The sequence below is a fragment of the Delphinapterus leucas genome, chromosome 10, assembly GCF_059928025.1.
Source record: "Delphinapterus leucas isolate spDelLeu-1000000601 "Yukka" chromosome 10, BTC_Dleu_Yukka2, whole genome shotgun sequence".
NCBI lineage: Eukaryota > Metazoa > Chordata > Mammalia > Artiodactyla > Monodontidae > Delphinapterus > Delphinapterus leucas.
The window spans coordinates 33,397,014-33,423,400 of NC_143138.1; the positions used below are offsets into that span (position 1 = coordinate 33,397,014).

General features: G+C 50.9%; 1 protein-coding gene across 21 annotated transcripts in view; it reads left to right on the forward strand.

Annotated features, from left to right (window-relative positions):
* TRERF1 (transcriptional regulating factor 1) overlaps positions 1 to 26,387 on the forward strand; it is a 230,156-nt gene that overhangs the window by 192,808 nt on the left and 10,961 nt on the right. For 14 of the 21 annotated variants that reach the window (XM_089918716.1, XM_089918717.1, XM_089918715.1 and 11 more), the window contains 9 exons: positions 130 to 280; positions 1,325 to 1,627; positions 4,940 to 5,324; positions 6,729 to 6,795; positions 7,841 to 7,980; positions 8,115 to 8,218; positions 9,726 to 9,801; positions 17,382 to 17,470; positions 19,489 to 19,602. In XM_089918716.1, coding sequence (XP_089774842.1) covers positions 130 to 280; positions 1,325 to 1,627; positions 4,940 to 5,324; positions 6,729 to 6,795; positions 7,841 to 7,980; positions 8,115 to 8,218; positions 9,726 to 9,801; positions 17,382 to 17,470; positions 19,489 to 19,602 — 1,429 coding nt within the window. Of the gene's footprint in view, positions 1 to 129; positions 281 to 1,324; positions 1,628 to 4,939; positions 5,325 to 6,728; positions 6,796 to 7,840; positions 7,981 to 8,114; positions 8,219 to 9,725; positions 9,802 to 17,381; positions 17,471 to 19,488; positions 19,603 to 20,136; positions 23,998 to 26,387 lie in introns of those variants that run through there. The other 7 variants (XM_089918725.1, XM_089918726.1, XM_089918728.1 and 4 more) reach the window with 5 other exon arrangements.

Sequence of the window (26,387 nt, forward strand, 5' to 3'; positions counted from 1 at the left end):
TAGGGCCATGGCCGTGGGAGCTCTGGATGAATGAAATGGGTTCATTGTAGGGTGTGAGGTCTTGTGATGAGTCACTGTTTCCCGTCATCAATGTGTGTGTCCTCTCCACTTGGTCCTACCCTTGAGCAGTGGCCAACCAAAAGGAGTGTTTGGGGAGCAGTTTGATGCCAAGAACAAGCTGACATGCTCCATCTGCCTGAAGGAGTTCAAGAGTCTGCCTGCCCTGAACGGCCACATGCGGTCCCACGGGGGGATGAGGGCCTCCCCCAGCCTCAAACAGGTGAGGAGGAGTCAGTCCCCAGTCCTTCCGAGGCCATGTGCTGCTTGCTTTGCTTCGCTGCCATCAGAGAGTGATGTGAGCCCCACTCGGGGAACCTGAGGAGGCATAGCCCTTCCCTAACGAAAGTACTCAAGCTTTGACGCTGGGAGCCAGCCAGGTCACACAGTCTCTGCTTCCACTGGCTTCATGAACAAGAGTCCAGAACTGAGGTGGTAGAAATCCTTTTAGGGGATCCCAGCCTCTCCAGCTCCTGGAGAAGACAGCAAAGAAAACATGTTGGTGCACTATTGTTTTCAACTTCTGCTCCTTGAAGTACTCAAGACCAGGGTCCCTTGGGCCTTCCAGATCCATAGTCAATGGCCAGGGAAAGCTAGTGTGACCATCGGGCTCCCAGCCAGCATTTTCTGTTCACCAGGGCACTAGTGGTAGACTCTAGCATCCGAAGACCTTTAAATGCCCTTAGGATTATCCAGGTAGGATACCCTTGTGGTGAACTACCCATGCAGTTTTAGAGTTAGATTAAAATTCAAAGAACTTTCTCAATTCTTTGAATGCTGTTAATCTTAATTTAAGTCTACGGGATTAACTCTGTTCACCAAAAACTTTGATGTGACCCAGGTCACTCTGTCTCCCGACCATGCCAGTTAAAAGAGCTTTTCCTCCATTTGACAGATGAGTAAACTGAGGCCCACAGAATTAAAAGGCCCTGCACAAGAGCTTATGTGGTTTTTTTGGTCTGATTCTAAGTCCATGTCCTTTTCTTTAAAAGCAATGACAGCCACACACAAATTTTTCTTCACTATTTGTTTTAATATACAAGTGATACACGGTCAAGATTTTTTAATGTAGAAAATCAAGTGCCTTGTCCATTGCCGACGGGCATCACTGGAGCTGAGGGACTCAGGCTGGCAGGAAGGAAGCCACCCTGCAGCGGTTCTCTGTCACCCACGTGTGATGTCCAGGAACGTTTCAGGAAGAGCAAAGTGCATCCCCCCCATGAGAGCTGCTCTCAGCCCAGGATCAAAGCCTTTATTGTCTGTGTAGGAGGAAGGAGAGAAGGCCCCGGCGCCTCCGCCTCAGCCGCCACTGCCGCCTCCGCCTCCGCCGCCACCGCAGCTCCCACCCGAGGCGGAAAGCCTCACGCCTATGGTCATGCCCGTGTCTGTCCCTGTCAAGCTTCTCCCGCCCAAGCCCAGCTCTCAGGGCTTCGCCAACAGCGTCGCTGCCGCCCCCTCAGCCAGAGACAAGCCAGCCAGCTCGATGTCGGACGACGAGATGCCCGTGCTCGTGAGGATGACCCTCTCTCCCCCACACTCACCCCAAGGGGCTGCCCCCCACCCGCCTGCTGTGAGTTGCTGCTCTGCCCTGCCTGCCTGGGGTGGGGACATCCCTTTGCTTTCTTGGAGATGGGGACAGCTCTGCCAGGGCCACTGGCCTGAGCTCAGATGTGGCTTGGCCTCTCCGGGCTGAGCCCCCGCGGCCACCTTGGGAATCCCATCCGTGTCCGCACTGCGTGCCACCCAGTAAACACCTGGCACTCTACCAGGCTAATGGTCTGGGTTAGATTCTGAGAGACCCGAAGATGTTCCTAGATTAAACAGAGGTGATAACTCAGCTGGTGATCGCAGTTATTAAAATATGGAAGTACTGTCCCAGATAATAAATAGCTACTGCCCAGGGTCCTGGCCCCTCCCCCAGGATCTCCAGACCTCCCCAGATCCAGCAACCAAAGAGGCAACCCCTGGCACAGCAGGTCCTCCAGGCAGTAGCGCTGGCATCCATTCTGATGGTCAGTCAGCCTTACCACGTGCTTAATATTTTCAGTATCACCCCTGTGTAAATAAATACCCTCAGAGGACCGGATTCATTAAGATTCCCAAAGTAATTCCCCTGAGACACCCACCCCCCAATCTCAAGAAAGCAAAGAGATTTGTGTTTCTTATTCACTGTTCTTCTCTTTCTCAAGTTCCGAGCACATCACCCAAGCAGCTTAGCTTGGCTCTGGGACAGAGATCTCTCTCCCTCTCCTTCCCTCTCTCTCTCTCTCTGTCCCCCTCCCCCCCCTCCCTCCCTCCACCCCTCCCCTGGGGAGGCTGTAACCCATGTGATTCACCACATCAGATTTGTCCCCTCCCCACAGAGTAGTGCGCTGAGTCACATTTGTCCTCACAGAATAGGCAGCTAGCTGCTGGGATTCCAGGAGACACGAGTGGGGTTGGGCCAGAATAGGGATCAGGAGGATAATTAAGAGAACTAGAAAAATCCAGGAAAGACAGATGGACAACCTCTGGAGGCGAGGATTCTCATCAGCTGGCAGGTCTTGGGGGCCAGCAACAGGCAGAGAGATGAAACGACACAGCCAAGCCCCCTCTTTGCCCAGGGAAGTTCCTCATTTGGTGGGAGGGATGCTGTTTCTACCCTTTGGAAACTCTCACCCTGAAGCTGGAGGAAGTAAGGATCGTAGTCACACAGGGGTCAGAGCCCCAGGCAGCAGCCCCGCCCCAGTTCAAGACAGAGCAAGGCAGCAATGCCCTGCGTGTGGCCGGTGGGGGACATACCTGGGGAGCTAAGGTCATTAGGGACTGGGATGAGGCAAGGGAAGTCACGAGGGGAGTTCCAAGGCAGAGGTGAACTTGGTTTTGTGGGAAGGGTGAGAGACATACTGTGAGGAGATAAGCCGAAATGGAAGCGTGTAGGTAGGGCTTGAGTAAGTGTGAGCAGGGTCCTGACACTGAATATAAAGAAATCAAAATGTCCAGGTAGGAGCCCTGTGTTTTAATCCCCACCCTGCTCCTGGCCATCTGGGATGCAGCCAGCCGAGACCCTTCCCCTCTCAGAACTTCAGTTTCTCCCTGATCTGGGTTTGGGGGGCGGGGGTGGTGTTGGCCTCCTCAGTGACTGTCATCTCTCTGGGGAGCTTTTAAAACCTCTCAGCGCTTGGCCCTGTCTCCAGCTTGGCTGGAACTCTGTAAATGCTTCCTCCCACCTGACATCCAGGTCTGATATTCCGGGGGCCTTCCCTGGCCCAGGGTCTCAGAGCCTTGCCTGGAGGATTGGAAAGTCCCAGAATAGAGCTGTTGTAACAGAACCCAGAGGCTCGTAGAGAGAGCCCGAAAGGGACCTTTGGCCCTGTGGTCAGAGGTCTGGGTCCCAGTGCAGGGTTGAAGTCACTCGGGGTCCTCAGGTGACCCCATCCGTTACCCAGGAACCCGGTGTGAAGTGTCAGGATGGCTCCCCAAGTTGGGGGCACGTGCACCTTCTTCCCATTGCTCAGCCCCCTCTCTCCACCTCAGCCTCAGGTGGTGAGGAGCCCCCTGGTGGGGAAAGGAAGCAGGTTGGGGCTCTCTGACCTAAGGAGAGCCCCCCGGGGGCCTGGGGGTCCCCGCTGCCCCTTCCCCTTTCCTCACCTTTCTGCTTCCCTAGACTCCCCTCCTAGGGGCTGGGACGGCACCCCAGAAGATGATGAAGCTGAGGGAGAGGCACGAGGGGCAGCCTGAAGTGCTGAAGGCAGCAGAAGGGGCCCTGAGGGGGAGGAGCCCAGAGCTGAGGGGTGACTGGGGCAGGTCACATGGCCTGGAGGAGGCTGGTCACGTGACCATGGCCGACCCTTCCCATCACCCCCTGCTGCCTCCTACTCAGGCGCCACCCTGAGCACAGGGATTGCCAGGGACCACAGCTGTGACGAGCACTGGCCTGCAGGGCCTGGGAGGGGACCACAGAACTGCCCAGAACTTTTCTGCAGGTATCCTCACAGCCCCTCCCAACCGCACGGCTGCCTCTCCAGCCACACCCAGCTCTCGGTTTTTCTGGGCTGATGCTGGCATACAACCAAGACTGTTTGTGTTTGGCTTTGGCATGCCCTGCTTATCTCTTTCCGTGCGTGTGTTTACTTATTAGTATATCTGTATCCATGTGGCAGATCTTCCTTCCAGAAGATGCTTGGTTCTGCTGGAATAAAATAAACTAACCCTGCTGACAGGAAACCAACCTACGAGAAGGGTTTGCCACAGATAAGCCACCAGTGCTGGGAGCAGTAATGAGGGGTGGTGAGGCGGGGCGGCTCACCAGATCCACTTCTAGGAGAGCACGTGAGACGGGCCTCAAAGATCCGGGATGGCTCTCCTCAACCCTAAGTTTACCTTGAAGAAGAGCCCAGTGTGGGTCACTGGCCCTGGGAGCCTTGGCCAAGGCCTGACCCCCTCTTCCTGCCCCACAGCCTCTGCCCAGCTTCCCTGAATAGATTCTTCTGTCGCCGCCTCAGAACATGTGTTATCTGTCCCCGATGTCAGTCCCCGGGGAGCAGTGGGGAATTAAAGGGCCCACTCAGCTGGATTCCACTCACCAGATGGGAATGCAGTGATAAGCAATAAAGAATGTGAATATATTCTTTCTTGCCCACCCACTATTCCTACCACCCCCATCCCTCTCCAGACATGAGGGATTTCCTCCAAAACCAAAGTTTTCTCCCTAATCAAGCCACCAGGTCTCGCCTTGTCTGAAGTGGATGTGGCCGTTTCTGAAGGCGGAGGATGCTGGGGTCGGACGAGTGGAAGCGGGGAGGGGTCCCCGTTAGGACAGCAGTCCCCCTTCCCTCAGCCTGTGGAAAGGGCCTGTGGGAAAAGCCCAAGTATTTGAATCGGACCATTCTTCCCATTGTAGGAAATTCCCAAGAAGCATCAGCCAGGCTTGGCCAAAGCTGAGGAAGCCCTCAAGACCGCGCCGGAAAAGAAAAAGTTCCGGCACCGGCCGGAGCCGCTCTTCATCCCGCCTCCGCCCTCCTACACCCCCAACCTCGCCGCCTCGCACTCTGGCGCCACCCTGTACCAGAGCCAGCTGCGCTCCCCGCGCGTCCTGGGCGACCACTTGCTCCTCGACCCCGCCCACGAGCTGCCCCCCTACACGCCCCCGCCCATGCTCAGCCCGGTGCGCCAGGGTTCGGGGCTCTTCAGCAACGTGCTCATCTCCGGCCACGGCGCCGGCGCGCATCCGCAGCTGCCCCTCACGCCCCTCACGCCCACGCCTCGCGTGCTGCTCTGCCGCCCCAGTGAGTCGCCCCTGTCCCCGCCTCCGCTACCTCAGGGGCGGCGCCCCGACTGTGCTGGGTGCTGCCCCAGGAGGCCTCGCGTTCTGTCGTCTCGTTTTCCACAGACCTTGGCGGTGGCTCGGTTCTGTGTACCAGGCAATGTGCTGGGGGCTAGAAATAATTAGAATACTTCTCAGGGGAAACACAGTCTAGCCGCGGAGACTAACACGTAGAGCGATAATCAGAGTTTCTTTGGGGTAGGGAAAAACGAAGTGTGCTGTGGATAACCGTGTAAGACATCCAAAATAAATGTACTAAGTAGGGGCTTCCCTGGTGGCGCAGTGGTTGAGAGTCCACCTGCCGATACAGCGGACACGGGTTCGTGCCCCGGTCCGGGAGGATCCCACATGCCGCGGAGCGGCTGGGCCTGTGAGCCATGGCCGCTGAGCCTGTGCGTCCGGAGGCTGGGCTCCGCGACGGGAGAGGCCACAACAGTGAGAGGCCCCCATACCGCAAAAAAATAAAAATAAAATTAAAAAATAAATGTACTGAGTAGATGTACAAATGGGATTACGTGCAAGACCACACCTTCACATTTTAGCATGCTGTGTAAAGATCAAGCAGGAGGGCTTCCCTGGTGGGGCAGGGCTTAAGAATCCGCCTGCCAATGCAGGGGACATGGGTTCGAGCCGAGGTCCGGGAAGATCCCGCATGCCGCGGAGCGCCTAAGCCCATGCACTACAACTACTGAGCCTGCGAACCACAGTTGCTGAGCCCGTGTGCCACAACTACTGAAGCCCACGGGCCTAGAGCCCGTGCTCCGCAACAAGAGAAGCCACCGCCTGCGCACTTCATCAAAGAATGGCCCCTGCTCACCACAGCTAGAGAAAGCCCATGCACCACAGGGAAGATCCAATGCAGCTAAAAATAAAAATAAATAAAAAGTAAATTTTTTTAAAAAAAAAAAAGATCAAGCAGGAGAGGCCTGTAGCCAGGATCTCCTTCTGGAGCAAGAATAGTTTCATAGAAATAAGACAAATTAACAGGGGAACTCCCTAGCGGCCCAGCGCTTAGGACTCCACACTTTCACTGCGGAGGGCCTGGGGTCAATCCCCGGTCAAGGAACTAGGCTCCCACAGGCCCCGCACACACAGCCAAAAATTATTTTTAAATAATTTTTAAAATAAATAAAAAGCTTAGCAGACCAGAGTGGGGCAGCTGGCCACTCCTTACCCTGTGTGAGAAGTGGGGAAACGCTAAGCCACGTTGCTCCACATTCCATCCAACTCCTCGGAGACTGCTGGGGTAACTCTGGCATGGGTTGGGTAGGAGAGGGGCCTTGTCATGACTGTTTAGGTAACTGCTCATTTAGTTTCTTCAGTACCCTTCCCTGTTGACCAGTGACCCCTGGTTTTTGTGCTTCAGACAGCATCGACGGCAGCAACGTGACAGTCACCCCAGGGCCTGGAGAGCAGACTGTTGATGTCGAACCGTAAGGAAAAGCCAATTATTCTTCAGAACAGAAGCCTCAGCCTAGAAAAGGGATGGGGAGCTTTGAGAAGTGTAGCTAGTGCTTCTGGGATCAGAGTGGCCACTGGGCAAGAAGTTGTAGAAAATGTAGGATCGTGGAATTTCTCGAGTACTGTTGTTTCCCTGTAATTGCCAGTATTTCAAGGCCTTTTCTAAAGATTAAACACATTAAAAGCAAGGAGCCTTGTGTTTGGAGAACCAGGCATCCCCATCTGTGGCTCTGTGAGCCAGTTTGGTTGGGGCCACATGCCTTCACATCCCCAGTGACATTGAGACATCTGTCTCAGGGTGCCTAGCTCTCCACGAGGCTCCATCCAAATGCCCTTGATCCCCCAGCCCCTCCCTAAGATTCTTAGCTGATCCTCCAAGTGGCCTCGTTGAGTAATTGAGTTGGGGGGTATAATGGAAGAGAAAGCTGGTTATTTTCATGGATAAGCACAGAAGAGGCCAGATGGTAGAGTGGTGAGTAGATTGAGTCAGGAATCAGGAAACCTGGTTCCAGCACCGTTTTGTTATTTGATCTTGATCAAGTTAACCTTTCTAAGCTTTAGTTAATTAATCTGTTGAGCAGGAATAATTATCACTGCCTTGCTTACATCACAGGTCTTGGTGAGGTTCAGATGGGATCATTTGTGTGAAAGTGGTCTGAAAGGGCTAAAAAATGGAATAAGCACTTTGTATTTGTCCCATTGGGTTAAGTGGTACCCTCGGCCGTGCTCTGGGCAGCTGTTCCCTTGGAATTAGGACCCTCCCTCTCCCAGTTATAGGGAGCTTTGAAGCCCCAGGCAGGCTTCTCCCTTGCTCCCCACAGCATCTCTCCCCAATCGTAAAGCTGTTCCTTATCCCAGTGGAAAGGCCATGCCTGGAATCTTCAGATCACACTGTGAGGAAATGCCCCTGCATTCTTCTTGCAGAAGGAACTGGTTTCCTTCTTTTTCAAGTCGCTGACAGTTGCCCTTGGTCTCAAATTGAAGACCACACTGTTGTTTTTCTTCTTGTGATTAAAGACGCATCAACATTGGCTTGAGATTCCAAGCGGAGATCCCAGAACTCCAGGATGTCTCTGCCCTGGCCCAGGACACACACAAGGCCACACTGGTATGGAAGCCCTGGCCAGAGCTGGAAAACCACGACTTCCAGCAAAGAGGTATTGGCAGCATGGGAAGAACTGGGCAGGAAGGGCTGGATCCTCTCCCAGGGGCCTCTGGCTCCAGGATCGGTTTGTCTTTCCGGTGACCCTGAGCTCTTTCTGATGCAGTGGCCTCTCTTTGTTCCCAACAGTGGAGAATCTCCTGAATTTGTGCTGTTCAAGTGCGTTGCCAGGTGGAGGGACCAATTCTGAATTTGCTTTGCACTCTCTCTTCGAGGCCAAAGGTGATGTGATGGTAAGGAACTGTGAAAAGGAGGCTTCCCAGTTCATATGCTTCATGTCGGAATTCTGAAAAGTATTTTACGAAGTTTCTGTGTTGTTTCATGCCCCTCACAACCAACTCTTAAGATGATGACCAGTTGGTGTGCCTCCCATGTTCCTTATCTCAATGAGTAGGCCAGGATTTGAAAGCCTGCAGAAAACCTCCAGTTGTATTTCTGTTTACACATCTGTTCCTAAGTAATAATGATGGCAACATCTGTTTTGGGAAACTAGAATTTCTTTTCAGCAGTCTTGTAATTCACATCGGGGAACAGGTCTGCAGTGATGGAAGTAGAAGGCCTTCCTGAAGCAAGGCTTGGCCTAAAATAGCCTGTCATACTCTGCTCGTCATTCCTCCCTACCTGGAAATCAGCCAGAATTTGACGTTCATAGAACCGTTTGCTCCCCTAACCAAAGTGAAATGTTCGCTGTGCACCATCTGGTGTCATTCTTCCGCTTTTGGCACAGTTCTCTGGCATCCCCAAACCAGAACTTTGGTGCCCTTTTCCCAGAATCAGAGCTGACCATTTGCCTGCTCAACCTGGACCCCTGGCTGGAGCACTTCGTCACTAGCCTCAGCTTCCCCTTTAGTAAATACATGATTCTTATACCAGAGCTAACCTCCTGCTTTTTTGATTTTATGAAAATGTGAAAGTAAACAAATGTCCCAATACTACCTTCTCATGAGATTCCTGATACCCTTCAAGGGTTCTCTAGAACGTTGGAGAACTCTCCTTGACCTTTTAAGATCAGTGCCGCAGAGCCGTGCTTCTCAAACTGTTAACGTGCACGCACATCACCTAGGGAGTCTTGTTCAAATGCAGGCTCTTATTCAGCAATTCTGGAGGCGGAGCCCAAGGTGCTGCATTTCTAACCTGCTCCCAGGGGATACCCGTGCTGCTGGTCCATGGACGACACTTGGAGTAGCAAGATTTGAGATCCCCAAACCATCCATAGCTCAACTCCACCTGCACCATTTTTTTAACAAACTCAGTGAGGCTGAGGGACGTAGATTTGAAAGGGTTATTTAGCAAGGCTCCCTGGAAGGACGGTATGTAGTACAGTTATTACTAATATAGCTGTTGATGTTCAGTTGTAATGAAACATGTGATTTTTCTGCAAAAACAGTTCCAGATCACCCACTCATTTCCTTAGAGACTCAGCCTCCAAACAGGAGGCTCCACCGTATCTCTGAAGCTGGGGCCCTCACCAAGGAAGGAGTGGGTTTTGGCTGCCACCTGGGTTTTTGGGACAAGACCAGCTGGCTGCAGGCATGGGCGGAGGAGGCATTAGGGTGATGAGTCCTGTTGGGTGCTGACCAGAAGGAAGACCCCAAATCGGGGAGTCTCCTCTGTTTTTCCTTCCAGCCCCCCAACCCCGGGCCCTGCAGTGCTGGCTCGTTTTCCCCGTTAGGCAGATGGTCTTCTGAGGACACAAGCCCCGTGACTGACTCTCGCCTTTTCTCTCCCACGGGTCTGCAGGCTGCTCTGGAAATGCTGCTGCTGCGGAAGCCAGTCAGGTTAAAATGTCACCCTTTAGCAAATTACCACTATGCCGGTAGGTTGCCCGGAGCCCTGTGCCCCCTTGCTTCCCGAGAGCGGGCTGTCTGCGTGTTGGTCGTGTCCCCTTTTAATAACAAATAGCACCCATTCTGTCCTCAGCGCCGCTTGTGCTCTCAAGGCCTCTGGGGCGTAGGTGGTGGGGCAGCTGTGTCGGCTGGCTGGTCGCTGTCGGGCATTTGTCTGTCTGGGCCTGCCCCTCATGGGTGCGCCAAGAGCTGGACGAGGGGATAAGGCCCGCTCGGTGCACCCGGAGGAAGAGCCACAGGGGGTAGACCACAGAGGCAACAGCACGCAGCGGCCCCTGGGCTTTGGGATCAGTAGATGTGGGTTCACATCTTGCCTGCACCCCGTGGCCTTCTGCAGCCTTGGTTTCCTCACCTGTAAAGTGGGGCTCATACTCCATCCCTTGCAGGATTTTGTGACGTTTTGAGAGAGTATATGGAGCCCAACGCCTGGTACAGTCTAGTAGCTTTATTGTTCATTGGTTGAACAGTTAATGAGCACTTCCTATGTACAGGAAACTGCCTAGCACTAAGAGGGGGAAGTGACGGTGACAGATGTAGACAGAGTCCTGTCCTGTGCAGTTTGGAGTCTGAGGGGTAGGCAGTTATTAAATGACGGATCGCTAATGGCGGGAGAAAGACGTGTACATGCACAGATACATGTACACGTACATATACATACGAGTCTCTCTTAGGAGGGGGTGGATTAACTGTGGCGTCACCAGTACGAGGGAAAGAGGACACACCTTGGAGAGTTGAATGGACTTAGAGTCGTGCAGAGAGAGTGAAACAGGCTGGGGAACCTGCGGTGACAATGAAGTTGGAGTCAACATTTGTATTTCCGTTAACTAGTAGCCCTGTCCATTCTGGGGGTCTCCACGCACCTGCCTGGGTTCTCTGTTTCAGAGAGGGCTGGGTCCTCCAATGCCCCTTGGTTGTTAATCATTTGAAGGTGTCTCTGGTGCCTGGGGGGACCGTGCGTAGATGGGTGCTAAGTACTTTAGTGGCCTTGGGGACCCAGTAAATACCTTTTCCAGTCCTCAGTCTAGGCGGCCAGATGTGGCCTCAGGTGAGGGCTGTTCTGCAGATTCCGGCGTGTTCTCAGGGGGCTCCCTGTGACCCCACCACCGTCTGCCTCGCAGAATGGGCTCCTCTCCCGAGTTGGCCCTCTTGCCTGTCATCACAGGGTGGAAAGGCCTCAGAAGCCACTCACCTGAGCACAGCAAGCCCGGGATGCCTGCCTGTGGATCGCTCCCGGCACACAGGCTGCTGCTGGCACTAGGCAAGCACAGAATGGACACATTGGATAAGAAATCCATCATGGCCTCAAGGAGCCAGTTTCTTAATACTGTCTCCATCATTTCCTGCTTGGTGTCTGCCCCAAGTGTGGGTAGAAGATGTGGGAGTTCTCTCTAATCTGCCATGGAAACAATTCAGTCCTCTTAATTCCCAGCGTCATCTGCTGCCCATTAAACCCTGACGGGCCGTCCAGCCTCCTGGAGCCTGGGTCAGGCTTCTCTGCTTAGCGAGGAGACTTCCCTAGCATCTGCTGTGGCTGCCCTCGGCCCCTGGGGTGACTGGGGTGGGCGGCGCCTCTGGGCTGCTCATCTCCAGCTGTGAGCAGCCTCGTCTGGGCCCCAAATCCCCTCCAGTTCTTCCCAGCATGCCAAGCAGGTATTGTGATCTTTTTAGTGTGTGTCATGACATAAAAGAGACGGGAAAGCTATGGGCTAGAGACCACCTCCACCCCAAACAACACCGAATAACAACCTTAAAATAGTACTAAAAGCTTTGAAACTAGAAGGCCCTAAACTCTGCTAAAATTCAGTGATCTTCGGGAGTTGGGGGTTCCTGGGAAATCCTTTGCCCATCCCTTGCGCCCTTTCCCTATAAGCAGACCAGGAAGCACTCTTGTTGCTTCCAGAATCCTTTTGACCCTTGGAGACAAGAGAGGTGGAGCTGTCCGTTGTGAAGGGTTGGTGTCCCATTAGCTGTGCGTCCCCAAGAAAAGGGTGCTCGCCTAGGTCTGCCAGTAATCTCTCTTCTCCAGGAAGTGATCACAGACTGGGTCCCAGAGAATCTTCTAGAATTATGAGCACAAAGGACAAAGGTCACAGATCTCTGAAGTCTGGCCTGACTCCATCCCCTTGGCGGTTCCCTTCCAGAACACAGAGGAGGCCACAGAGTCTACCCCCGTCACGTGCCCCAGCTAACAGCCGCAACCGCCTTCCGCCCTTTTAACCACCCCACCCTCTGACTGGTTCTGGGTGTTGGTGAATCCCACCCCCGTGGCCCCGTCCTGCCTTGTCCTTCGTGCCAAGCCCTGTTTGGGTTGCTCTCCAGCAGGACTGTCAGCTCAGGTCCAGCCTTGCTGGGACACTGTCTTCTGAAATCTCCTCTGCTTCCAGCTCTGCGGCTGTGGCCAGTGTCACTCCCGCCCGACTCCGGCTCTGGAATTGCACCCCAGGCTTCCAGTTGTCTAGAGAGAGGTCAGACCTCCCCGGCCTGTGCCCTGGAGGGAAGGTGGCAAGACTGGTTTCAGGGGTGCAGACTGTGAATTGGGGGAGACAGTGACAGGAGCCTGTGAAAATCACTTCCCTCCTGACCTGCCCTTCCACCCCATCCCATCCCATCCCAAGCAGTTCAGTGAGAAAAGGAAAGAGCAACCAGTGCTGGGGCCCAGGAGAGACATCAGTGTAGGTGGGCAGCTTGCCCAGATCTGGGGGCAGCTTGGCAAGCCCGGAAGAGCCCTGTTAAGATCCTCAGAGGAAGGGGGCTGTCACAGTGGCCCCCAGGCTCTCTAATTCACACCCGGTCCAGACCTCTCTCCACACCCTCCGCCCATAAGTTGCAGCGGTTGTTTGCAGTGGCTCCCAGTCAGCGGTTGGGTTGGGTGGGGAAGGCTTGAGTGTGGGTCTGTCAGGGTGACAAGGATGCCTGGTTGTGATTAGAGAGCTTCCGGCGTCTTTGGTTTTTCCGTTGAGCCGGTAGTTCCTGCAGAGGGGCACGGAGTGGAGGGGTGTCAGACCTGGCCCTGGGAGTCTTGGCAAGGGTTCAGCAGAGGCTACTGTGGGCCCCCACCATAGCCCAAGCACTCACTGGGTCCTGAGCCCTGACCTGACTCCGGAGATGGGAGAGACCTGGAGGGAATATACCCGTTCAGTCGGGGGGAGGCCTGGTCTCTGTCTTGGAAGCTGCCCCAGTTTGGTGAAGAGACAGAATTACGTTCTCCAGAGAATACTTTGTAAGAAGCGCAGCTGTGAAGTCATCTCACAGGCATCCTTAGCCCATGTCGCTAGCTGGAGAGTGATCCCCTGAAGCGCGGGAACGGAGTTAGTACTCACTCTGCTGCTTTGCCTGACGTGGCACTTGTGGAGAAGAGGCTAGTGGACAAGCTCAGGTTCTGGATTCAGATCCAGGCCTCCCTGCCTTTGGCCTCCAGAGGGAACTTTGGTATTACCCAGTTCACCTGCACCCCTAAAAAAATTACTCAGTCTTCACGCATCATGGAAAACCTTTCACGGAAATGAAGATCTGGTGTAGAAACAGGCCCTCCTTTTTCTACAATGAACGTGTCTTTCTTATGTAACTGCTATAACAACAGCATCGAGAACAGTTTTTAAAAGCTTGAAAGGAAGACAGAAAGCCCCTCTTTAAAACATACTGTGCCCAAACTTTCTCTCACCCCTCCACGTCTCTTTTTAATTGCCTGCATTCGCTATAGATTGTCCCAAATTTCGCCACCATCCGGAGCCTGTTTCCCAGCAACCGAAGCTCAGAACATTTTTCCTCTGGATACTGTTCCAGCACCAGTTTCCTCCAGTTAATTAGGCTCTTTGTAATTAGCCTTAATCGTCTTGTTAGGGACCCCTGCTGATAATAGCCCACTAGCCAGGAATCCCCAGGGAGAATGGATGGGGGTGGGGGGGAGGGTGTGTCATCAGCCCATCAACCCCAGGGACATGCTGAGTGGACAGCAGGGATCTCAAAGGGGGAGGGCAGGTGAGGAGTTGGGGCAGCCCCCTGCCTCGCTTTTGCATTTTATCCTGGACTTTGTTCAAGAAATAGAATCCAAGAAGGGCTGGCTTAGAAAACCTTGTCCAAGAAGGAGGAAAATGCTCCTGCCAGACAGACCCCAGGAGGAGAGACGCTGAGCCTTGTCGGGATTACAGGAGGATTTCGGGGCAGAGAGGAGAAGGCTGCAAGTTACAGGTAGCCCAGAGTAAGGCTGTGGGTGGGCACACACACGACAGGGAACGCTGCAGGGACCGGCAGGCTTCATGAGTGCCCACAGATGTCAGCAGGGGACAGCGTGTGTCCCACGGCTGCAGGCTGATTTGGGATCTGCCGTCCGAGTGGCCAGATCTGAAGCATTCTCTGTGCACATACTTCGGACTAAACGCTGCCAGTCACAGCATGACCGTCAGGATCCCCGAGTCACAAAAGAGGAAACTGAGACTCAGAGAAGTAAACTTGCAGGGGCCCCAGAAGGAGTGAGTGGCAGAACCAGGTTCGCAGCCTGTGGTCTCCTGCTTAAAGTCACCCCTTTTATCACAGCACAGTGACTTTATTATTTGGGGCAAGCGCATCCAGATATTATGTCTATATACCCGGCTTCAGCCTGGGAATTCAGCCCAAGAGCCCAGGAGTGGATTCTCAGTCCTGTGGGCAATCCCATGATCAGGGTGCAGTGAAGATGGAGCGTGAGAACCGATGGACTTGTCTGGCCCCGCCTCTGCCTCTCAGTTTGTGGACACCCTTGTTGGACAGACACGCACGCACAGCACAGTCGCGTGTGCTAAAGCGCAGACCCTAGGACTACGTAGAGGAGCCATCTCTCACCGTCTGAGCACCTCAGGTCGGGGGCAGCACAGAGAGGAAATTGCGAGGGTGCAGCCCACTTCCAATCCAGGACTGGTGGTGTCGAGTGGACACTCTGGGATTGGGAAGACTAAAGGCCCCATCACAGGGCAGCAGCCCTAAACACCACCAAAGAGTTGATGGGGAGAAGGCCTCCTTCCCCCGTGAGGCTTGAGGATCCCCCATAACAGATGGTCCAGGAGGTCACTTCACCTTCTGTGGGGTTACAGCTGGAAGGCCATCTGGGGATGTGTAGGGACATACCTCTCGCAAGTAAACAGACCTGGGGACTTAACACTGCGGTTTGGACAGTAATCAGATGACAAGCTTGGCGTGGGGTGGAAGAAAGTGTGTCCACCATAGAGGCTGGGTGCTGGCCTGAGAAGGCTGCGTGTCCCTGTGAGTGTCTCACGGGGGCTTCGAGCTGCGCTCTGACTTGGGAAACATAGGATCTGGCTGAGGGTGGAAAGGATTCTCATTCATCTAATTGGGGGTTTTCATCAGCAAAATATTCCCTAACTTCCTATGTGAGGTGCAACCCAGAGCTGCACAGACTGGACCTGTATCAGGGCAGCACAGCAACCTCCCTATATGCTTGTCCATGGGCTCAGCTAGTGTGACATGTCCGCATCATGGTCCTCTTACACCATTGCCTCTCTGATCTCTCTTTGCTGTTTTAATGGATACCTAAAAGGAGCCATGACTCTTCTTTGGTCTTTCAGTTGTTGGTTCAGCCTTTCTGTTTTGCTCTTTCTGTCTCTGCCTCTGGGCAATGGGAGCAAACGGGAGCTGGGACCCGAAGCCCTTGAGTGTTAGACAGAAGTTGAGGAATGGTGATGCCGGTGCTCCAGAGCTCCAAACCCCACCGACATGCTCTGCTCACATCCACTCTAGCAAAGCCTCTCCAAACCTCTGGCCCCACTTCTGCCTGTTATGGTGGTTTGCACAACCAGAGATGTCCTGGTCTCCAGAACCCGTGGAAGAGGCTTCCTTCTTCCGAGGGTTAATCAGAAAGCTGCTTTCCTTCTAGAATTAAAGAGAGAAACAAACCAAAGAAATCAGGTGGTGGCCCTACTTTTATAGGGGCCTGAAGCAGCCCAGCTGTGGAGAGCATATCCTGCATCTGGAGCCAGAGCTCTTGGCTTAAGGACCCATCAGGGAGTCACACAGAGAAGGTGTTTATTTCAGAAATCTGAGCTGACATCACTGAGTCACATATTTTCTCAAGGACCCAAGGCTGTCTGCCTCCTGCCTGCCTGCCAGGCGTGGTTTCACTTGTTTGAATGATTTGGGCTCAACCTTTTGAGGGAAGAAGCAATTCAGGTTTTCTTACTTTAGCCCCTCCGTCAAGCATAGCAAAATGGAAATCTTGGGCTTGTTCTGGTTGGAAGGAAAAATACTATAGTTTGGGGGATTACAGCTCTGAAAAGTAGAGGCTTATCAAAAGCCCAGCCATGTACCATCCAAAGAATCAGAGATACAGGGAATTCAAAAAATTAGAATGAGGCCGAGTTTCTGCAAACCAGCCACAGTGATTGAGCCCCCAGAAGTAGGACTTGCCTTGGAGATAGGCCAGTACCATTCTCTGTAAACTTCTGCATATCCTGCTTTGACAAGAATGTCAAGTTCAGCCAGCAAGGCAAGATGCACCAGCCCGGCCCCGCAAGGCCTCTTCTTCATTGGTCTGCAGCTTTGTCAGGAACCGGTCCCTCTCACCTCCCAGCCTCGTCTGCTTTCCCTCTGCTGGAACCCTGTAGTTGAGCTGTACTGGATTACTGCTTATTTCTTGAACACCTCCATTTCCTCATCTGTAAAATGGGTAGCAGTAATACCAATCTTACAGATTGTCTGTCGAACCAAATGACTACTACCTGTGAAGTACTTTAGAGCCTGGCACATAGTAAGCACTTATGAGTATTAGGTTTTTTCCCCCTTGTGTCTTGCATGCGGCAGTCATCCATGTCTGCCGAATGGATGAATGAATGAATGACATGTGTCCTCTCACTGCTTGCCTCTGACTTTGCACATGCCACTTTCTCTCCCCAGAATTCCCTTCCATCTCCTTCTTGCCTGACTTGCTTCTGTGTCTTTTTAAACCCCGCTCAGGTGTTCTCTCCACCTGGAAGCCTTCCCAGCTGCCCTAACCTGCGTGTGCTGTCCCTCCTTTGTGCCCTATCGGCACCCGACCCCTCCCTTCATCCTCGCAATCATCACCTTGAATGCAGGGCCTCCTGGTTTTCTCCCCACTAGATTGTGAACATCTTGAGGGTGAAGACTGCTGAATCCAGCACATGTGAGGATCACTTGCTACGTGAATGCTTGCCTTCATCCTAATTACATAAAAAAAACTGTAGCTAAACTCCATTAAGCATTCATGGTTTTCCAGTTACTAAGCTAGACACTTTTTGGGCATTACCTTCTTTAACCTTCGCAGAAATCTTAAGAGGTGGAGACAATCAGAATTATTCCCATTTGTAGGTAATAAAACTGAGTCTTAGGCTCAATAACTTGCCAAGGTCAAGGCCACGGCTGAGATCTGAACCCGGGTGTCAGGGCTCCTAACCATTACACTGCACTTCCTATTCAGAAAGGAGTGTGATATGTATTCTATCACATGCTGAACAGTTGTAGTTTGTAACTTAACTAAGTGAACCAGCAACCACAAGTGAGGAGAACTGAGCTGTTTTTTTATGAAATGTGTGTTTTGTTGTAGGTTCGGACAAGTGGACCTCCCTAGAAAGAAAACTGTTTAATAAAGCACTAGCCACTTACAACAAAGACTTTATTTTTGTACAGAAGATGGTAAGTATTCTTTTTCCCATTGCTCACTTGAAACCAAATTTGGGAAGTTGTACACCTAAAGATATATAGAACTATTTGGTTACTGGCTTAAGACTGTCAACGAAAGAATGTCTTCCATCTCTTGCTGGTAAAGGATGGTATTTGTTATGGATGGCTTGGCCCTGGTGTTAGGGATGTGGGGGGAGGAGAATATAGATTATTTGGATGTGGCAGTGGGGGGGAGGGGTATTCTTATCTTAATTAAAATGTGTAATTCATGCATTCTGTCAGAATAAATAGACCTGAGGCTTCTGGTTCACAATTTATATAAACTATTTCATGTGTATTTGACAGATCTATAGTGTTTCTGACAGAATTGGGGGAGGGAGGATTGGAGAAGGGAGAATATGAGCCGTCCCCCTAGCAGAGTTTCTGGTGTTGGGCCCCTGATCATAAGGACAGTGTTAATAAAAATAATATGTTACAGGGACTTCCCTGGTGGTCCAGTGGTTAAGACTCCAGGCTTCCACTGCAGGGGGCACAGGTTCGATCCCTGGTCAGGGAACTAAGATCCCGAAAGCTGTGTGGTGCGGCCACATAATAATAATAATAACAACAATAACATGTTACATATATAGCATTTCACAGCAAAGTAGAGCTCTTTAACAAAGATGAAATAGCGCTTTATCCAGGACATAATAAACATAATAGGCCTTAATTGGCTGAGAGATGGTTTAGGCCAAAAGTTACAATGATTCAGAGTGTTTCAGCAAAATGATGAATGATGGAGCCATACTGAGTTATTAAGATGCTCAGGTCCACAGAGAACAGGGTCCCAGGTGACAGCTGCCATTGGCTCTGGGCTGGGCCTCAGTGTTGTCCCGGGTTCATGTCTCCTGTCTTTAATCCTGGGCCTTGACTGGATGAGAATCAGAATAGGTGGACTTTTTCCTCCAACTTGCCTCCGTCTTCAGATCTGAATTCGCACCCGACTTACTCTGCCCTGGAGGCCACTGGACTCTTTGCTGCCCTCTATCCCAGCAGCTCCCAGGCTCCCATCTCTCCTGGGTCACCTTCCCCCAGGACTGATCTGTCCTCAGCCTCATTCCTTAAAGGCCCCGCACCTGATGGATTCATGTGTCGTGCTCACCAGGCAATGCAGGACTTAAAACAAGGGTTCTCTGGGACTCTATCCTCCCTCCCTGGGTGATTCTAATGTAGAAATTCATGATATCAGGTGGACGTGAAGGGGCCACCTTTGAGGAGACCAGACTTCTGAAGGTACTCTTTTCATTCTCACTATGCAGGTGGCCATGTTCCTGCCCCCAAGGGGACAGCCAGCCTTTTTATCTACCTCCAGAAAACCCACATTATTGAACCCCACTTTGAGCTTAGAGCACTATGAACTAAACAAAGGAATGTTTTTCTCTTTAAAACACATTTATCTTTGCCCCTTTGGGGGAGAAGAGGGCAAGGCTTGTTTTCTGCAAACACTAAGCTCTTGTGGTCATAACTTTTGTCTTATATTCCTGTTCGATTACTAAGGAACATTTTTCATAAATAGATTTTGAATGTCAACAAGTTGGAGAGCCAAATACATTCAAGCATTTGAAAAAGCATTTGCTGCTTTATGGGTTAAAAAAGGGAACGAGCTCTCTATGGACGAATGTGAAAAAAATCTCCAAGCTATCTTGCGAAAAAAAGTCAAGATGCAAAGCAGTACATAGAGTGTGCTACTTTTTGTGAGGCAGAATGGTGGGGAGGAATATATTTTCCTGTTTGTTGGTATATATGTAAAGAAATTCTGGAATGACACCCAAGATATGAATAAGAGGGGCCAGCTGTGTTGCAGGGGTATGGGGGGAACAGATGGATGGATGGATGGAGAACGGGTGTGGGGAGGAGACTTTTCACCATGTATATGTTTTTATTCAACTGCATAAACCTAATACCTATTACAAACTTAAACTTGCACAAAAGCTTGCTGCTTTGCACCCTGCCCACTGCTGGAGCTGATCTTGAGGTGCCTTTCCCGGCAGGTGAAGTCCAAGACGGTGGCTCAGTGTGTGGAGTACTACTACACGTGGAAAAAAATCATGAGGCTGGGGAGGAAACACCGGACACGGCTCTCGGAAATCATCGACGATTGTGTGGTGAGTGAAGCTGCCCGGGTGCTGCTTCTTCGGGCCCTGCTCCTGCCCCATGCCCAGGTCCCTAAGTGGCTGGCACTGGTGGGTGACAGGCCAGTTCCCAGGTGAGATTCAGGCCTTGATTTCCTGGGATAATTAGGCGGAGAGAAGGCAGTTTTGGGTTTGACCCGCAGCCCAGTGATCAGTTAAGGAGATGAAGGCTGGCTTGCGTTCCAGGGCAGGTAGGCACCGGGGGAGTTAAACCGTGGTGGTTCCAGCCTTGATGTGGGTGACTTATAAGAGGCACCCCGACATTCTGGGATAGCACTTCCTGATCCTTCCACAGTCACAGATACTCCTTACCAGAGAACTAACGTGCCTTAGAAAGACCTAAGCGCACTCGGATTTTACACAGCTTCTGTGAAGCATGCCCAAGGAGCAACGTTGACCTCTAGATGGCGCCAGGAACTCTCAGTTATTGGGGAACTAGTTAGCAGTGTGTAGATTATTCTGATCCTCACATCACCATTTATCCTTGGTACTGATTTCCTTCATTAGCAGACAATCCAAAGTTGTCTGCGTATTAAGATGAAGAACCTACTAAAGACATCACTAGGGACTTCCCTGGTGGCACAGTGGTTAAGAATCTGCCTGCCAGTGCAGGGGACATGGGTTTGAGCCCTGGTCTGGGAAGATCCCATATGCTGCAGAGCAACTACGCCCATGCGCCACAACTACTGAGCCTGCGCTCTAGAGCCCCCGAGCCACAACTACTGAGCCCACGTGCCACAGCTACTGAAGCCCGCACACTTAGAGCCCATGCTCTGCAACAAGAGAAGCCACTGCAATGAGAAGCCCCCACACTGCAACAAAGAGTAGCCCCTGCTCGCCGCAACTAGAGAAAGCCCGCGCAGCAACAAAGACCCAACGCAGCCAAAAATAAATGTTAATTAATTAAAAAAAAAAAAAAAAGAAGTTTTAAAAAAAGACATCGCTAGATTGAAATCTTCTCTGAACGCCTTATGTGTGGCTTTGAAAATTACTACCACTTTTGTCCTTGCAGTTAACTCTTCTCTGCATCCACAGCCAAAGGGAAATCTTCTCACATGTTGTGGAAAACACGTATGTGTGTGTAAAAATTACGTCTTACAACAGATTACTAAACTCTCGTCTGCAACCATCAGGAAATGTGTTTGGAATTCATAAATATCGTGAATATTTGTAATTATATTTTCATTCCCAATTGTGTCCCCCATGTAAGTGTTACTAGCACATATGTGGGTTAATCTCTTTCACAGACGTTTACATAGTGCTTCATACATTCCAGGCATTGTACTAGGAGGCACTTTACACATATTGACTTATTTACTCCTTATACCAATTCTATGAGGTAGGAAACTGAGGCACAGAGCCTAGGTAACTTAGCCATGGTCAAAAGGCTGGTGAGTGTGTTGTCTTGAGCCTGATTCCCTGGTGTAACACTTAAGAGCAAGCAAATGCAAATCCTCTTAGAGAAGTGTAAAAACACTTGGACTCATTAATGCTTCAAAGCCTAAGTTCCTAACTAAGAATTGATCCTAGCTAAGAAATATATACACATATATAAATTTATATTTGGACCCAAATATCAAAAAACAAATAGGCATCTGTAGAATAGAATGGTATTGCCATTCTTTTGATCAGAGATGGCAGTATTCTATATTCAGCGTTTCCTATGATGAGTTTTGTTTGACTGCCTTAAGTAGTGATGTCTTATATCTGAATAGCCTTTTTCTCACCTGTGGCTAACGTTTAAAAAAGCAATGTGAACTCCAATGTGGCCTCTTCTGGTTCAATCAACTAAAAACAATTGAGTTCCCACTATGTCTGCAGTGCTGTGGGTGACCTGGGGCTGTAAACTGGCCTCTGCCCCCTGCCCCAGGAGCATATATTATAGGTGGGAAGATGTGGCATACACAAGGAGAAAGTTTACCGTGAACCCCAAGAATCTTTAAAAGTAGTATGAGATGAGGTCCAGAAAGTCTTAGATATGGCCTTTGGGGACTCTCTCTCATCCAGCTCCACCAGTCCTCAGGCAGAAGGTTGAAGCCCAGCGAGGGGAAGGGGCTTGCCCAAGGTCACACAGAGCATTGCTTTCTGAATGAGCAGAATAGACAGTAAATGAGGAAGCCCAAAGAATACTGGCTTGGGAGACCTAGGACCTGGCGCCTACGCTTACTGACCAGTAAAAGGGGGCCGATGGTTTAGATGATTTGGAAAGTCCCTTCCAATTCTGGAATGTTCTGGGATCTGTCAGAGTCATGTTTTGGAAGAGAGCAAAATCAGAGGATATGGTTTCCCAAATCAAGTTGATGTCTCTTCAACTTGGGTGTTACCAAGTGCCTAGGACAGTGCCTGACACGATATCAGCACTCAGTAAACATTTGTTGAATGAATGAGTGAATGTTTTTCCCAGGTAGGAGTCGCTCTGGGTCATGGCAACAATCCCTCTATGAACTCCCTGGGAAGAGAGGGGGTGAACCAGGAGATTCTGAGCGGAGGAGGGCTACTAAGGAAGGTGTGACCACGTTAGGCACAGGCGCCATCTTGGGCCAGCAGCGTCTTGCAGGTGGGTGGAAAGGCCCGAGCCAGCGTGTAGCCTCAGACTGAGGAGGAAAGGTTAAGACGTCACCCCAGGCACCACACCTCCTTGGGCTTATTTGCCAGGAGCCGGTATTAGGCTGGGTCAGGTGCAACCACACCTTGTGACCTGTGAGCTTAATGTGCAGAGATGACTCAGGCCCCCCCAAAAACAAGAAAATCTTGATTCAAGGCCACTGTGGTAGCTCACAACTCCCTTTAGGGCACTGTGAAGACACAGTCAGCCTTCTGAGGATAGTTTGCCAAGTGGAGATGAAAAACTGGGACCATGCAAGGACGGGGAAGGTGCAGGAGGCACAGTCCTAGGAGGGGGTCCTGCTCTTGTCCTCTGGGCCTGCCTGGGACACTTGGGTAACTCTCCTCAATATTTTATTAAAGGGAGTATATTCCCCCCATATGGAGCACAGTCGGGTAGCTCAGGGACTTTTCGAGGGAGACGGGGGGGAAGGAAGGAGGGTGAGGAGTGACTGCTCTTTAGGGGCCAGGAGGTCAGCATAGCACAAGCTCATCCAGCAGGTGACCTGACTTCTGGCCTGAGACCATCACAGGCCCTTCCACCCTTGCAGGCCGAAGAGGAGGCCAAGGTGGGCTCTGCTGAGGAGGCGAGAGGGAAGTGCTGGCCACAGCTTCCTGTTCCCTGCCCAGGCTCCTGCTTCCACTCAAGGCGAACCTGTGGGTCTGGCTGTGAGCAAAATTCAGCACAGTTCAAGAAACCAGCTGAGGGCTTCCCTGGTGGTGCAGTGGTTGAGAGTCTGCCTGCCAATGCAGGGAACACAGGTCCGTGCCCCGGTCCGGGAAGATCCCACATGCCGCGGAACGGCTGGGCCCATGAGCCATGGCCGCTGAGCCTGCGCGTCCGGAGCCTCTGCTCCGCAACAGGAGAGGCCACAACAGTGAGAGGCCCGCGTACCGCAAAAAAAAAAGAAAAAGAAACCAGCTGAGGCAGTTACCTGACTTTAGAAGACAGCGGTCAGGGCTCCGAGGGCACAGCTTCCCCATGGTCCCAGGCCTGAATTGCCTGCAGTGCGATCCACTGACAAGGGGCCTGGGGAACATCCTCCTTCCCACTGACACAGAAAGGCGGCTGGTTCTCAATGGTTTTGAGAGGTTTAGCTCTGTGTTTGAGCTGAAAACCTAAGCCATGTCCAGATGGACAGATGTGCATCTGTGGACATGTGCAGGCAGGCAAGGAGCTAAGGCTGAGGCTTTAGAATCAGATGGTGCAGGGTTTAAATGTCAATTCAGTTTCTTTACCAGCTGTGTGCTCTGGGGAAAATTAGTTCTCTCGCCAATTTCTCATTTGTTTAAAAAATAAAAATTTGGGGCTTCCCTGGTGGCGCAGTGGTTAAGAGTCCGCCTGCCGATGCAGGGGACACAGGTTCGTGCCCTGGTCTGGGAAGATCCCACATGCTGCGGAGCAGCTGGGCCCGTGAGCCATGGCCGCTGAGCCTGCGCGTCCGGAGCCTGTGCTCCGCAACGGGAGAGGCCACAACAGTGAGAGGCCCAGGTACCGCAAAAAAAAATAAAAAGTAAAATAAAAAATAAAAATTTGTAGGGAATTCCCTGGTGGTCCAGTGGTTAGGACTCCATGCTTTCACTGCTGAGGTTCTGAGGGCCCAGGTTCAATCCCTGGCTGGGGAGCTAAGATCCAGCAAGCTGCATGGTGTGGCCTAAATAAATAAATTTTTTTTAATGAAAAAAAAATATTGTGCAGGATTTTTGTGAAAACTAGCAGTGTGTGTGTGTGTGTGTGTGTGTGTGTGTGTGTATAGTCCCTGATTCACAGCAGGCCTTCAGTATGTTGTCATCACCATCATCATTCATCAGTGACTGTAACACTCAAATTTGTGTCGTTGAAGAAATTTGGGTTGTTGAGCATTTGTGTTTTAACTTATAAACTTCTCGTAATACAAATGCCATTTGCAGGCCTGAGAAATAAAAATCTCCTCAAGAAACTCTTATTTGGACTCAGGGTTTTGAGCACTTTGTGTAATACATAACCATCTCCCTGCTCTGTACTTGCCCACTTTTCTGCCAATTTTGGAATAATACCAAATGTTTCCTTTCATGATGCATCACGAAATGGCCAACTTGTTGATACAGAGTGCTACATGTTAGGGTTTTGTCCTCTGTCTTTGCATCTCTCGTCACATTGGTGAGCACTTTCACTTGATGATAAATCATTTTGTGAACATGCGTAGATTGCCGTTCGAAGTAAACCTGTCTACGTTCATGAGACATATATAATCACAGGACAGTATAATTTGATCTGTAATTTAATGGCTCTATGGAACTTTTAAGAGCTGTCAAACAATAGCATGGTGAGAAAATTGTATAAATTTGTATAACAACTTGAAAATTGTTTAACAACTGCTGTGGAGTAAGTGCCATTGCCATGGAAAGTTACCATGTAATTTACTGTAAATGGTGAGCTGTAGGCCTCCGTCTGCTTAATATCCTGGTACCTGAGACCACAGAGTTCCAGTTCTGTAAAGGAATGGAGCGAACCCGTGGAGTTAGACGTAACATGATTTTACCTGAAATTCTCTGAGGTTGGAAGGTGGTTGATTCATATGAGAATAAGGCCATTTAAGTGATATCAACCTGTATATTCTATACTAGTAAGAGATCTGTAAGCTTATACCATAAATCACTCTGTAAAATGTATTAAGCCTACATCTGTATTCGTTGAAGTCTTTCAGCAAATGTAATCATTACTGATTAATCCTAATTTACCCACTGGAAACTGGGACCATTTCTTAAGTATACCCTGTTAATACATGGTCTCAAATATGCATATATACCATATTAAATAAGGATAATACTGAAACAGTGAGGAGTGTGCTAAACGCCCGTATTTACTGGGATTATCTTTCTCTCCCATCCCCAATCCAAACTGAAGAGAGAAAACTGGTGGTTTCTGGATCCTGGGGTACTGCTACTCTCAGAAATCTTTATTCTTCTTGGAAATTCCGGCTTCCAGGTTCTAAGAATTGTAGGCTTACCCAGAGTTACATTACTCTCTGGGGTAAACCAAACTGCAGACCGTGTGCATGTTTTTTTTTTGTTTTTTGTTCTTTTTGGCTGCGTAGGATCTTCGTTGCTGCGCGGGCTTTCTCTAGTTGCAGCGAGCGGGGGCCACCCCTCGCCATGGTGCACGGGCCCCTCATGGCGGTGGCCTCTCTCGTTGCGGACCACGGGCTCTAGGCGCGCGGGCTTCAGTAGTTGTGGCACACAGACTCTAGTTGTGGCTCGTGGGCTCTAGAGCGCAGGCTCAGTAGTTGTGACGCACGGGCTTTGCCACTCCACAGCATGTGGAATCTTCCCAGACCAGGGATCAAACCCCTGCCCCCTGCATTGGCGGGCAGACTCTTAACCACTGTGCCACCAGGGAAGTCCCCCAGCCCACATGCTTTAAGCAGTGGGTGTGCAGAGAGCCCAGCAGAGACAGATGACCCATCAGGGTGGAAGGCAGCCAGACATCCCTTTTGTTTCTTCATTTGCAAACTAGGAGGACTGTTTACAGCCTATTCAGTGACACAGCAAACACACTTTGTACACCGCGAAGTGCTGTAAAATAGACGCTAAAATGAGGTTGACATAACACGGAATTCCCATCCCTGGTCCTCAGTCCTTCTAGGCCCGGAGAAGCAAGCATCCCTTACACACACACCCTCGCCCCACCCCACCCCCGTGAGGACTGAGATTGCAGAGTAAGGTAGGTAGTTCACTAAAAGGGCCTCCTAGATCCCTGGCCCCCATCCCCACCCAGCCCAGGTACCTCCTCCAGGCTATTCCGTTAACTGTCTTGTTAACCTTGACGAAGGTCAGGACCTTCTGCTTAATTCTGCACCTTGTTGCTGTTCTGAAGCAGAGGGAGGGGACACAGTCACAAAGAGGATAATTATTCATAGAAATATTTTTCTTATTCTTTTTTATAGAGGGCCCATGATCAGAGACCATGATCAGAGACCAAAAAAAAAAATATATATATATAGCACATGATAAATAAAAGGGAATATCCCCTTCCATTTCTGCTCCTTTTCAGAGTCACTGTGGTTCAGTCTCTGATCCTATTTTCTGACAAGAACAGAGAAGAAGTGCATCAGAATGCCATGGGTCATGTGCCTTCCACAGGTCAAATCAATATCTCGGGCATCTTGCAAGGA